This window comes from Triticum urartu, chromosome 4A (genome assembly GCF_056163025.1).
Source record: "Triticum urartu cultivar PI428250 chromosome 4A, HENAU_Tu73, whole genome shotgun sequence".
NCBI classification, from domain to species: Eukaryota; Viridiplantae; Streptophyta; class Magnoliopsida; order Poales; family Poaceae; genus Triticum; species Triticum urartu.
In genome coordinates, this window is record NC_141876.1 from 566,935,672 (window position 1) to 566,948,726 (window position 13,055).

The window sequence follows — 13,055 nt, forward strand, 5'->3', positions numbered from 1 at the left end:
CGCGCGTGCTCGACTAGTCAGAGGCGTGGGAGAACTGATGTGATCGCGTGCTGATGCATGCCCAGCATTTTGATTAGACAACTCGCAGCACTGGGCACGTCTCGTGAATTTTCATGAGGCATGGCCGGTGAGGTCTTTGGAACAGATTGACGAGCAGGCGCAGATGTGCTTGCACCTACCCACCGTAAGGCCAACCCTTGGGCACAGCGGCGGAGTTATGTGTGTTGTCCACTCCCGGGTAAAAAGGATTGCATTTATGATAAAGTAGATTTGGTTTGACTGCAAATACGGCTGGGGTGTTTGTTTCATCTACATGCGCTGGGGAGTTTGTTTCATCTTCATGCTAATTGTATGGTCTTGCAAAAATACTGTTTTAGAAAACCTTTGTCAAGTTGTATCGTGTGTGCGATCAGTGCTCGGATGTCAGAACAGCTAGTTTTTCATGGTTGATATTTGTTGGTCAACCTGTTTGTCAAGAAAACGTGGTTAGGCGTGTGTAAAAAACCCTGTTGTCCTGATGGTTGACACAACAAAAAGGAACACTGGACAAAGACGTGCAGCGAGCGGCGCGGTTGTCTCCTACTGCGGCAAAGCACTGTGCTAGCGAGGTCGCCCATGTGTTCTAGGACATGGACATGTCACAGTGTAGGTTCGCTGCCCAAAAACTTTATAATCGCGATGATGGCGTGCTTGGCGTGGGATGGGGGTGTACTGGGCATGACAAGATGTGTTTCACAGACAAAGATGGAGAACACATGGGCGAGTAAATGCGTATGTACTGTTATTGTCAACTTTACCAAGCTTCACCCGTGATTTCCCCCTCCTGTATGAGCCTATGGAGTCGCTCAATCGGCCTGGCTTGCTAAGATTCAAAATTTCACCAGCCCGTAGCTTTGGAGCGCTTGGGATTCAAAATTTGAATGGATGGAGTTGGAGGGAACATGAAAATTTGGATACGCTATATATAGAGGTGGCGGGATTCCACGGAATTCATGCTTGCAAGGATTTGATGGCGCCCACCAATAGTGCACCCATCCACTCCGCGGTAACTACCTCGGATGGCACAACTCTGGCGCCCAGCTCGCTGATTGTTAGTACTATTCCCACTAATACTTGCTTATGTTGGAAAGTTGGGCTATTTGCTTGACCTAGTTTTTTGTGATTTTCCAACGTGCAGCAGGGTGGCGTCGTGCATGGTGTGGGCAACGACATCGTGTCTCATGCATCGGCCTCTCTTTGTACCGCAGCAGACGAGGTTAGATTATGGATTGAAAAATTAGAAATTCAACTTCATTTTGTTTTCTCTTCTCGCTAGTGATGATTTGCGTGTCTACAGGCCAGCATGTTTGGGCAAGGGCCAGTTGATCATGCTGTGATTGAGATGGTGGAAGTGGCTGAAAATGTAACGAACTACTTTTAGTTTCCTGCATTATTACACCTTTGAATTTCCTCGATGATTTGTTGTGCTTACTTGATTTGCTTGTTTTGTTAGGCTGCCGTGCTTCCTCAGATACATAACGCGGTTGAGGAGACAGGGGAGTTTGATCCATTGGACTACAATGCTCCTGCTGGTGCTAATGAGCTCGCGGATGGTGATAATGAATCGGGTACAGGCAATGTTGATCGAGCTGATGATGATGATGACGTCGACAGCCCACCAAGCAAGCGCCTGAAGATTTAGTTTACCTCGTCCATGGGAGTTATGGTGTGGCGTGTGTTTGAAAATTAGTATGCTATGTAGAGAGTGCACGTGAGTTGAATTATCTTAGTTCGTCAGTGTAAGCTTATGGATTAGAATGACAATGATTTGCTGACGTTGCAAAAAAATGATTAAAGACTGGCCTGACTTGTGTGGCCCAATGCATGCGTTGTGTGACTGATGTGCTTAAGTGCTGCCATGCAGAAGGGCACGCTGGTAGTCCTGTGCTAACCGGGTTCACCTAACGCTGCTCCGTTAGGACGCATGCCGAATGGATGGAGCATTTGTATATATACCCCGTCCTGGACCAACTGAGTATCCATTCCACCCCACCCCGCCACCTCTCTCCCTTGGGAGCACCGCCACACACGCACCACCATTGAAGGCTGCTGAAGAAGAAGGTAATCTCTTTGCATCTCTTTGCTCTCTGTCCAACTCCATTCCTACTAGTAAGTTTCCTTTTGTTCAGTTTGCCATGCTGAATACCTCGTCCCCTCCTTTGCTTTGGATGAATCAGATCTAGTAGGCCGGCTGGTGGGGGGCATGGCGCGGGGGAGACCACCAAAGGGCGCGTCTCCGGCAGCTGCGGCAATGCCGGCAACTGGTTCTTCCTCGGCGGCGGCGAGCAGGCGTCCTCCGACAGTACATACCAGCTTCACCTCCATGGCCTTGCAATCCCTTGCTGGTGAATGGAACCCCGAGGTCAGAAGTGTTTTCAAAGATGTAGGCATGGAGCAGTTGTGCAAGATCAGGGTGTTAGGCAACACGAATAGGATCTTTTCCATGTCTTTGATCTCTAGAATAAACCCAGATAACATGATGATGGACATGGGTGATGGGGTTTTCATAGAGATCAACATTAGGGAGGTTGCTAGATGTATCGGTCTTGAGCCGGGTGGTAGGAAGATAGACATCGCCGGTGGGCGTTGCCTTGCAGATCGTGAGGGCTTGCTTGGCCATGTGCATGGGCTACTTGGCACTGGAATGCCAAGGTCGAACAACATCCCTGTTTACAAAGTCAAGAAAATAGTTCAGGGTGCTAGTAGGGGTGCCATAGAGGGTGAGGAGCGAACAGCCATGAAGGTGGCTGTGACACTGTTAGCCAGCTCGACTTTCCTTGTGCCTACTGGTGCCACAGCAAAGATTGCAAATGAGCTACTCCCTGTTGTGGCCGATCCAGAGAGTATAGCGGAGTTTGATTTCTGCGATTATGTTGTTGAGGGGCTGAGGGAAGCAGCACAGAAGCTAAGGCATGATCTCAGTTTTGATCCTACTTTGGTTAACCTAAGTGGGTGCCTCATCATCCCACAGGTTAGTTCGATCCCACTAATCTAGCTCAAATGCAGTCGTGCCTACTATATTATGCGTTCTGTTTTTTTTCACGTGGCAAAAAATGCTAGATAATCTGGCTGGATTACCACGAGCATGGTCGCCAAGGCAGGCTACTGTTATCCATCCTGAGGCTTGCTGATTACTCTGATGTAAAGCTAAAGGAGCAAATCCGGAAGCATGCAGCTGCTCATGGCATAGAGTGCGGCCTAGAGGTAAAAATGTGTACTTGTTTATATTTCTCGAGACTGTCTGCATGCATTGCCAATTAACTCCATGTGTCTCTCTGTCGGATTCAGTTAGGAGATGTTCCCCGTTCTCCGTCGGCAAATATCATTGGTTGGTCTGGCAGTGCTACAAAGATCGGTGGTGAGAGCAGTGCGGCTGGTTGATCAGCTGCTGCTGCACCGCATGCCCCAAGCACTCCCGCTGCGACAAGTGGCTTGTCTGATGAGGTACATGGATGGAAAGCTGCTTGCACAGTTTTTAAAAATCGTTTGTTGTCCTCTGTCTTGGTCAGTTGCTATTGCTAACTCCATTTTTTGATCTGTTGTTATGAACATCAAGATCCTTGCTTCTTTCAAAGTTGCAATGGATTACCAGTACCAGATACGCGAGGCTGAATTTGTGAAGGTGGTTGACACTATCAGGGACAGTGTCCTGGAGGATATCAAGAAGAAGGCCGCAGAAAACAGGCAGAAAGATCTGGAGCAGACTTTGGATTTCTTCCTGGCGCACGTGAAAAGGCATTCTTCAGTGGCGGCTATGTTTCCTTGTAACATGCTTGACGCGCCAAGTAACCCAAAATCTACAGGTATTGATGTTTTTCTTCTCCTGCGTCTATGTTTATGTGCTATCTTGTTTGACACTGATTGCAGTTTTGTCATTTGCAGTTGCAGAAGACCTTGCTGCAAGTTCTAGGAAAGCAGCTCATGAGCTGATGGCTGTGGTTGTGCAAAACCAGAACGTTGATAGTGCTAATGCAGCTCAAGTTGCGGGGAATAACGGCGACAACAATATGACTAGAGTAATTCCATCGGATGTCCTTGTGACAACAACAGGTAATTACACATGAGCGACGCGCTACCATAACCTAGATGACCGACTTACTAATTTTCTGTTCAAAGTAGCTGCTGCACCAGGGGGAACATGCGATGACAGTGAGGAAGAGATCAAACCGATGGTGGTTGTTGACCGCAAGGGGAAGGGGAGAGCAACAGATGGTATGATCACGACCATGCTCCCGCTGTGGCATTCTTATAATTACCTTGTAAGTTCTGATTCATTTTCATTTTGCATGTGTATCAGACATAGCTCCCAGGGCCACTCGTTAGAAGACCATGCATGAGGTCCTTGCTCCTTCCTCTGCACACAATCTGTCCGGGCCTGAGACCCCAAGTGGGCTAGTTGACACGTCTATGTACTATGTGATGACTGAAGGTATACACCTGAATGAACTACAAACGATTCAAAAACATTTGTGGTATCTAACTTGTCGTTTCGTTTGAATGCAGATTATGTGATGCAAGCGGCTATTGCACAAGCTGGTGCTGCTGATGATGGGACGCATGCCACATCAATTGCCAAGTACACGCCGATACACAACAAAAGGCTAATTCTGCCTGGAGTTGAGGAAAGCCCTTCTGATATTCCTAATCCGCTAGGTATGATTCATTTGGTGATCACACATGAGCTTTCCTGGGCCGCGTTAGACATATTGACATGGTAATTTCTTCTTATGTGCAGCTATAGTTCATCCAAATGCATACCTCGCCCCAGAACTAGACTATGGTTACTCGCCTTTCGAGCTTGAGCTGAAGCAGGTCCACTATCCCGATCATGTTTGCCTTGGATTTTACGACGGAGTCGAGTACCTCACCTGCAGGGATACTCTTGCAAGGTGAGACTAAATGCATAAAGTTGCTGGAAATGTTTTAGTGTTTGCTTCCAATTAACTAACGATTTGTTGTTTGTCTTGTTAGTGTTTGGTATGACAGCTCGCGACCAACACCTTTGAAACTGGATGGCAACAAGATCAAGTACCAATACAGTCTGACAGGGGAGATGCACTACAATGGGATGGAGGCTTGGGTACGTGGCTTCAATGAGAGAGAGATCAAGATGGTGGACATGGTTGGATTACCAGTATGGAGGGGGTTTGCATCTCCTGACGTGCCTGTAAGTGAATATGAAACACTAAACTTCGTATAAGCAGTTCTGATGTATCCGATGCTGACAAAACTTGTTTCTTTGGTGTAGTTGCACTTTGAGAACATCATGGACCCGGAGGGGGCTGCCGTGTTGCGGAGCTTGCTTTCTACGGGAAGCATTGGCTTTCAGTTGAAATTTTGTCGCCTGGTACGTTTCCTAAATGTGTTGTCAAAGCGCTATGACTGTTGTTGCCCAAAACTGAACTTTCCCATGCTCATGCAGATAATGATGCCTGTGTCAATGATGAGAGACTGGTGCTTGTACGTGTTTGACATGCTTATGAAGAGACTGAACGTGCTGGACCCAGTTCTCACACAGATGAGTTCAAATGCATACAGAGCTAAGCACGGGAAGACAATCTTGCTTATGCTTAATGGCATGAAGCGCGGGGGTGCCTTGTTGGATGATGGATGGTAGATGAACATGTCTGAGTGGACAGTGAGGTACAACAGAAACATGCATGTTGCATGTGCCAGGTGCGTTGATTGTTCATTGTGCGATAGTATGTTTGCAGACCAATAATTTTTATCTGATGTATATGCTTGTGATTGCAGTGGTGAGTCTCCTGGCTACATAGCTTACTATGCAGATAACTTCAATGGGACTCGTCTGGAGCACGACGTGCCAGAGGTAAGAGAGCTGCTATTAATTCTCAGAAAGTCAAAAAATTCTCTGTATCCAGCAGAAAATGACTAGCTGTTGTTGTATTTGCAATAGGTTGGTCTGGCGACTAGGAGGAAGAGGATGATGTACGAGACGATGGCGGCAAAGGGGAACACTGCATCACACCCAGGGATCATGGAGCAGCTCACTGATGAAGATTAGATTGGGCGCAGTAGAGGTGTGTGGTCGGTTTAGGACGTTGTTATCGTAGGGGCGAATCATTTTGCGATGCCGTGGACAAGCAAAGTGGCTGTCTTTTGGTCAAAACATTGTGACTGATGGTGCTTGTTTAGTTTCAACATAGCTGCTACTTGTGAGCTGACGTATGATATTAATGTACTGCCATCCATCATGTGTTTGATGTGATGGCTCCTTTTGCTCAACGTCTCTTTCCCTTTTGAATTTTGAACTAGCCGTTGCTGCATGCGTGCTCTATAAGAAGAGGCCATGGTGGAGGGTGCTGTTGCCAACCAGCAAGCTCTCAGAAATACCAGCAATGGCATCCTCTGCTTCCTCTTCCTCTAGAGCTCATTCCTCCTCTCGTAGAGTGATTTCTGGACAAGTGAGATCCCCAGTTAGGTACAGAGAAGGACCCCTGGACTATGAGCCGTTCACACCATGCGATTGTCGTGAGAAGCCAAAGGCGGCTATGTGGATCTCATGGAGTGACGAGAATCCAGGAAGGAGATACAAGACATGTTACCGCGCAAGGGTGAGTGCGTTCACGGAATCTCTTGGCATGTTTCTGGCTATTGATGTTTGTTTTTGATAGAATCAGTGGTCTTAATTTTGATCTGTGTTCTGGTCATTTGGCAGAGGGGAGGGTGCGATTTCTACCAGTGGCATGACGATCCGATCACAAATCCTTTCCTTAAGCAACTGGTAATCGATCTTAGGGACCAGGTCTGGTTACTTGAGAGGACAAACACTGTTCTGCAAGATGCAGCAAGGGCGGAAGAAACTGAGGCGGCCAATCTATCTCACCAGCTTGCACAAGCTATGGAGCCGGCCATGGATAGCGGTGAAAAGATCATGGTGGCTGGTGTGGCTGGTGTTGCCCGCCAGCATGATGGTACTGCTCGCGTTGCCGGCAAACACCACCTGATCAAGTCTGTGTGTGTGGTTGTTGTAGCTCTGGCATTCTACATGTTGTTCATGGCTGTGTAATTCGAGTCAGTATTGCTATGATTATGAGTATCTTGTAGTAGTTTGGAGTTGTGTGATGCATCCTAATTTATTAGTTCGCCGTTGGTCGTGTACCAGAACCACTTATCAGTATCAAATCTGTTGTAAAAAGGTGTTGTTTGCAAAAAATCAGTATGATAAAAAATGGGTATGGTAAAAAAACTTGGCTAATGGAAGGATTTCACTCCTAACAAAACAAATATATTATTTTTCCGATCATACAAACAGAAGCTTTCCCATTTAAACAGAGGGAGTCATCCCTTAGGAAAAAATGGACTGATACAATTTGAATTGAGAGCGACCAAATTTAGAAACAATGTTCCTCCCAAATTTTGTTTGATAACAACACTGCATCTAGCAAAAAACATAACTTGCTAGTGCTTAAGGGAACGCTTAAAACGTCTCGGGGATATCTAGTATTCTTATAGATACATTGGTGGCAGCGGGTAAGTCGATCTACATGACATGAGCATCGACAAGCTGGTCACAGAGCTACGAATGATCCCTTGATAGCTTCAAGTGCATCGGAAGGCACTGGCGATTCATTTCCCTGAAGGCGCATAACCTCGTACAGCATCAGGTTCCTGTGTATCTCCAGGTTTGCCTGTGTGCATTTGTGATGCTAGTTAGTACACGTAACGAAAGCTACGGTGGTTTTTGTAGCTAAAAAGCTGCTTACCTTGGTTAGTGGGATATGGAGTTTGTCGCCATCATAATTCCTAGCGAAGAACGAAGAGCACACACCGTAGTCCTCCCTGTTCGAAAATATATTTTGGACAACTTAGAGAGCATTCGTACCAACCAAAGTATGCAGCATATGATCTATGTTTTTCCGAAACTTACTTATCAATGTTCTCTAGCATGATAACAGGAAATGCCCGGGTCCATTCTCCAGAACTGCAATGCCAGGAATCATATAGGGATTGGATGCATCTGAAGAGGGCGGCGTGAAGCAAGTCAGATACATATGTGTGCATGTTGATCCTTCGGTTGCTAAACCCAAATGGTCCAACTGCCGGGTCAAGTACTGCAATCCTTCTTCTGAGCATGTCAAATGAGTAGACGGACCAGCCGTCGGGCAGCAGTGCAGGGATATGCCACTGGCGGAAAAAATATAGTTCATGAATCATCCATGAAAAAAATGATAAAACGGGAATTGGTTTTGTGTTTTATGGTTAGAGTTTACCATCCGGCTAGAGGCTGGGTTGAAAATCTCGTTTTCTTCGGTAAATGTTGCACGGATGGACTGGATCGTCAATGGATCCGCATTTGACAAAACCGCAGTCTGAAAAAAAGATGACATCCTTAGCAAACATAGTGATTAAAAAGGTGAGAATGAAACTAAATATTTTGCTTGGATTAGTTGTAGGACTCACAGCAAAGTCGGGCTCTAGAAACTTCCTCCAGAACATGGTCAATGTGTCCTTTGTGAAGCTCTTGTCCATCTGTGACAGTCTCCTAAATATAGCAGCACACATCTCATGGCTAAGTTGTTCTTTGCCTGATAGTTGTTGCTGGATTTCAATGCCGTCAAGTAATATGAGTCTCGGCTTCGGATGCATAATCCATTTCCTGGACGCAAAATGTAGAGTGAGAACATTGGTCTAATAGATTTGCCAAAAGAAAAATGTTCGGTGAATGGTTTGCAACTACCTTTCAAGAAGAAAAGTGGCCGACCCAGCCAACCAATCTTTTATGGCCCTGAGAACTGGAGCTGCCGGCGGCAAAGGGACTGACCCAATTGCCCATGGGTCACGAGCGATGTTGCATTTAGTAATCCGAATTCTGTCTGGCACGTTGTCGTTCGTAGTTCCGAATGTCACATATCCAGAGCTCGGGCGTTGCTCAGCATAGTATGTAACAATGCTAGCAGTCAGGTCATCAAAGAATGCATATATACTATCGGCAACCTCACGGCGACTGTCTTGCTTTGCTGACAAGGATGAATTGTTGATAGTATCAACAGCTGAAGGGCTAATAGTTTGGAGTGGGTCATCCAATCGCACACAGACCTTCTTCGATGATTCCCCCTGGATGGACGGGCTGAACACAACTCCCCTCTTCCACGCAATGGAGCTATTGGCAGATGAGCTACCTGTGACATCACATCAATTTTATATTAGACATTGTTAAGATTCCATAGCTGGTATATTGAGCTGGTCATCCTACGCAAAATGGTAGCATTATTCTGGAACAAACCTTCATTTTCAAGTTGTCTGGGCAACCTGGACGCAACCTTATTGGCAAGGGGGGTGAAGAACGTGTGGTCTAGTTTGTCTTGCATAGGGATGGTCGCCAAGTTGGGGCAATCGCTTTGGTTTTCACTCTTCATGGTGCAATGTTTACGCCCATTGGCCTTGCAACAAGTGCAGTTCTCAGCTATGCAATTGATGAGTTTGTCCGCAAATGTGAACATTGATGACTGAAAAGCCTGCCTCATCTCCGAAATGTTGGCCAACCCACGCGCATTTTGCTCTCGGAGGAGTATCCCAAGCTTCTCGCTGGACTATTGGGAAAAGGGATTTTCATAAATTAGTATGAACTACGCTGGGATTCAGATTGGTTGACCAAAAAAAGATCGATACATGTACTTACTATTGATGGGTGGTTTGTCCGTAGATGGTTTGAGAAATCTTGGGGTCCAATTTTGGCGTAGGTAGCTCTTAAAATAGGGGCGGAGGGCATCTGGGCTCGTTTCGTCGTGGTGGATGTCCTTGGAATGTTTTCGTCTGCAGGATCAGTGGATGCGCAGACGAGGCCCTTGCTGATGTTTTGTTCAGACCGAACCTGACTAGAGAAAAAAATGGCGTTAGGTACAAGTCATTTTGTGCCTAATTGGTTTTATTCGCTGTTTTTGTTTTGGCATGGATTTTCGTAAACTGACCGATGCGCCGTGGTATGATATTTCACCTCCTCCCATGTTGACCGCTATGATCTCAATCATCTTTTTCATGGACTCATACTCGAAAAGTGCTATCCTTGGATACATTCCACGTGGCTTGTTCATTTGACCAAGGTCTAGGCTGTCCAGGACGAACACCTGAAACAAATGAAGTTGTCATTGTCAGATTAAGGTAACAAAGATGTGAGCGAACACAAAAAGTATGGTAGTGGTCGATGTTCTCGGATTAATACCTGTAGGAACAAATGGCATCCGACAATGTGAATGGTCGGGTTTCGCTTAGAGACATCTGACTTGAATTTCCTGACAGCATGGAACAGGTGCTTCAGAAGGTAGCTGCACCAGTTCCATTTTCTGATTTTGCTAACATCATTCAGGGCAGCCCAGAAATCTATTGTTATGTAGTCATGCTTGGCTGATGGGGCAAGAACATGGCCAACTACAAAGATGACGAATGCAATTTTGAAACACTGGATATCAATCTGTCTGGACTGGGCTGTGATGTCCCGTAACAGGTATGCCTCTGCCGCCTTCAAGCTGTGTGTACCTTTGTCACTGATGCTAGCTGCAAAACGTGTATACTCAATGCAAGCTTCTGATGGTTCGACACATTCAGGTCCAATTGCTAGCTCACCGCGTGGTATTGCAAAAATAGAGTGAACTGACTTGTCTGTAAGCTCAAGCATGCCCTGGCCTTCCAGGTTGATCACGCTGCTGTCAACATCGACTCTATCCATGAGGTAAGCACTGTACTTAAGATTGATCTTTTGCCACGACTTAATCCGAAGCAAACCATCAAAACCTATTTCTCTGACTAGTTGTTTCTTGAAGTCTGAAAACTTGGAAATAACAGAGCCTAACTTCAACAACGAGAGCCTAGACGTAATTGATGGTGTCCCTGGCACACCGCTGGATCCGCCAGAACAATCGCCATCGCTATCTAACTCATCCGGGGAAAACTCGCTCATTGTATCTTGATTAATAACTCTTGCTGATCCCTCCACAGCAAAATGATTATCCATTCCGACAAACACCATGAACTACAGAACCTAATGGCAGGCAAACTAGTGAGATTTAGGAAGAACTGCTAAATCGTTACTGAAAAGCGTGAGGCTGTTCATACCTTTTCCGGCAGCGGCTTCGTGCTGAACAGGTCGCTGATAGGCAAAAACCTAAATGCTGACCGCTAACTGGCGGGTGTATGAGCTGCTATGCGCGACCATGGCGTTCTCCCTGCTAGATCGCCTCCTTGTTCTTCCTGAGACTCTGGTTGGTGGGTGGGTGGGGAGAACGGATTGTTGAAGAAGATGAGCTGCACGTGTAGATGCGGTAAATGCGTGAAGTGACTAGAGCACTGGGATTGCTTTGATGGGGGTGGGCCTGGAAAGGCAGCTTTTTGCACGTCGGGACGTGATAAAAACAGTGTCGCACGCTGTTGTTCCATCTTGCCCATTACGAGGGTTGTAGATGTTCACCCTAACCAACTACTTCAGTTGCTAGCTGTGTAAAAACGAATTACCAATATATTTATTATGGCAGAACCGTATGGATAATGCTTAAAAGCGGCCGGTAAAAGTAGTTAAAAAGTGTATAAAAAATTGTTGACCGACTAATTGTGTTTTTTTGGCTGTGAAACACGGGCGATTATATTACGTGGTAGGAATTGATATCATTTTCGCGTCAAGAAAAAAATTAATATTGTGTCTGGTGGGCGAGGTTAAAACGTACGGCTAAAAATGATCGCTAATGTTTATAGCGTGAGGATGTACCGGGGCTAGCTACAACTGTGCCGTGAGTGGCGGGATATTATTGTAATGAGTCACGTGAGAGGAAGAGACATGTGCCCAGGCTGCCCTGTATACTTTTGGCACAGCAACAGACCTCGAGTGTGCCGCGGTACATGGAACAACGCCTAGATTCTGTCACCACATCACTATCTCTGGCAGCCGAGATACATGGGGGGCAAGCGTCTACCGGGGGACAGGCCCCGTGAATACAGGGGCGAATCTGGTCAGTGTGGAAAACGGACGGCCTGGATATAGTCCACATAGTGCACGTTCACCGTTAGGCATTTTCGATAGAAGTACCCCTTTCATTCGAAATTACTTGTCGCAGAAATGGATATATCTAGACGTATTTTAGTTTTAGATACATCCATTTTCAAGACAAGTAATTCCAAACGAAGGGAGTACTCGAAGAATAAACAGAAACCGATCGAGCATGGTTAATACTAGTAGAGTCAACTGTTGGCTATAGCAACAGGTAGCCTTGTAAACTATAGTCAACCTAAAAGTCAACTCATACAATAATTAGTTATAGACATTTACTACTTTATCACTACTTGGTCCATCTTCTTTTCTCACAAAATTTTGTGGGCACGTGCTGCAACTGGCTACTAATATACAATCTGCTTCTCTTCACTCTCCTTTAACTAAGTACACATATTATATTTAAATTCTTATAGTTTGCTTACACTATCTTATTGTACTTGCTCAAAACCTAGTGCCCTTTGCGAATCAACCTGTGGTTGAGTTGGTTAGGTGGACAGTGGTATCTCCAACCCACCAGGGTTCAAATCCTGGTGCTCGCATTATTCTTGGATTTATTTCGGGATTTCCAGCGATACGCTTTCAATGGGAGGAGGCGTTCCCGTCGACGACGAGGCGCCTACGGTGACTTCGTAAATCTCAAGATGATATGCCGGCTCAGTCTCTCGGAGGTGCTCATAGGGGTAGGGTGTGCGTGTGTGCATTTATAAAGGTGAGTGTATGCGCGTGTATATGAGCGCTTCTGTCTGTACTGATGCTAAAAAAAACCCTAGTGCCCTTTTTTGCATCGCTCTCTGTAGAGACAGCCACCGGTTCTGCCACTTCTTCTGAAGTCAGCGCCCAACAGACATATTTTGACATAGTGCATTCGATAATTGATTGTCTCCACGAATCATCTTGTCCACACACAAGGCACTTGCTATCCTCCTTCATATGCCTGTCGGGATTAGCAAATCACCATAGAGGTACTTGGATCTTTGAGGGTACAAGAACCTTTCCATAATGACGCCCATTGCCT

General features: G+C 46.0%; 2 protein-coding genes across 2 annotated transcripts; one reads left to right on the plus strand and one right to left on the minus strand.

Annotated features, from left to right (window-relative positions):
- The first annotated feature begins 6,398 nt into the window (after window positions 1–6,398).
- Window positions 6,399–7,069, plus strand: LOC147976679 (uncharacterized). The gene is made up of 2 exons (XM_087520941.1): window positions 6,399–6,614; window positions 6,719–7,069. The coding sequence occupies exons 1-2, from the start codon at window positions 6,399–6,401 to the stop codon at window positions 7,067–7,069; spliced, it is 567 nt and encodes a 188-aa protein (XP_087377067.1).
- A 502-nt stretch (window positions 7,070–7,571) lies between these two features.
- On the minus strand, window positions 7,572–11,026 carry LOC147976680 (uncharacterized). Its single transcript, XM_087518967.1, has 10 exons — window positions 10,223–11,026; window positions 9,972–10,127; window positions 9,683–9,874; window positions 9,287–9,593; window positions 8,741–9,182; window positions 8,464–8,659; window positions 8,274–8,372; window positions 7,931–8,187; window positions 7,767–7,842; window positions 7,572–7,691 (listed from the first exon to the last, which is right to left on the minus strand). The coding sequence occupies exons 1-10, from the start codon at window positions 11,024–11,026 to the stop codon at window positions 7,572–7,574; spliced, it is 2,649 nt and encodes an 882-aa protein (XP_087375093.1).
- Between the last annotated feature and the right edge of the window lie 2,029 nt (window positions 11,027–13,055).

Coding starts and splice junctions, on each gene's coding strand:
- LOC147976679 (XM_087520941.1), top strand. CDS start 6,399: ATGGCATCCTCTGCTTCCTCTTCCTCTAGAGCTCATTCCTCCTCTCGT. Junction 6,615..6,718: donor AGACATGTTACCGCGCAAGG/GTGAGTGCGTTC, acceptor GTCATTTGGCAG/AGGGGAGGGTGCGATTTCTA.
- LOC147976680 (XM_087518967.1), bottom strand. CDS start 11,026: ATGGTGTTTGTCGGAATGGATAATCATTTTGCTGTGGAGGGATCAGCA. Junction 8,660..8,740: donor GCCACTTTTCTTCTTGAAAG/GTAGTTGCAAAC, acceptor TTTTGCGTCCAG/GAAATGGATTATGCATCCGA. Junction 7,843..7,930: donor ATGCTAGAGAACATTGATAA/GTAAGTTTCGGA, acceptor ATTTTCGAACAG/GGAGGACTACGGTGTGTGCT.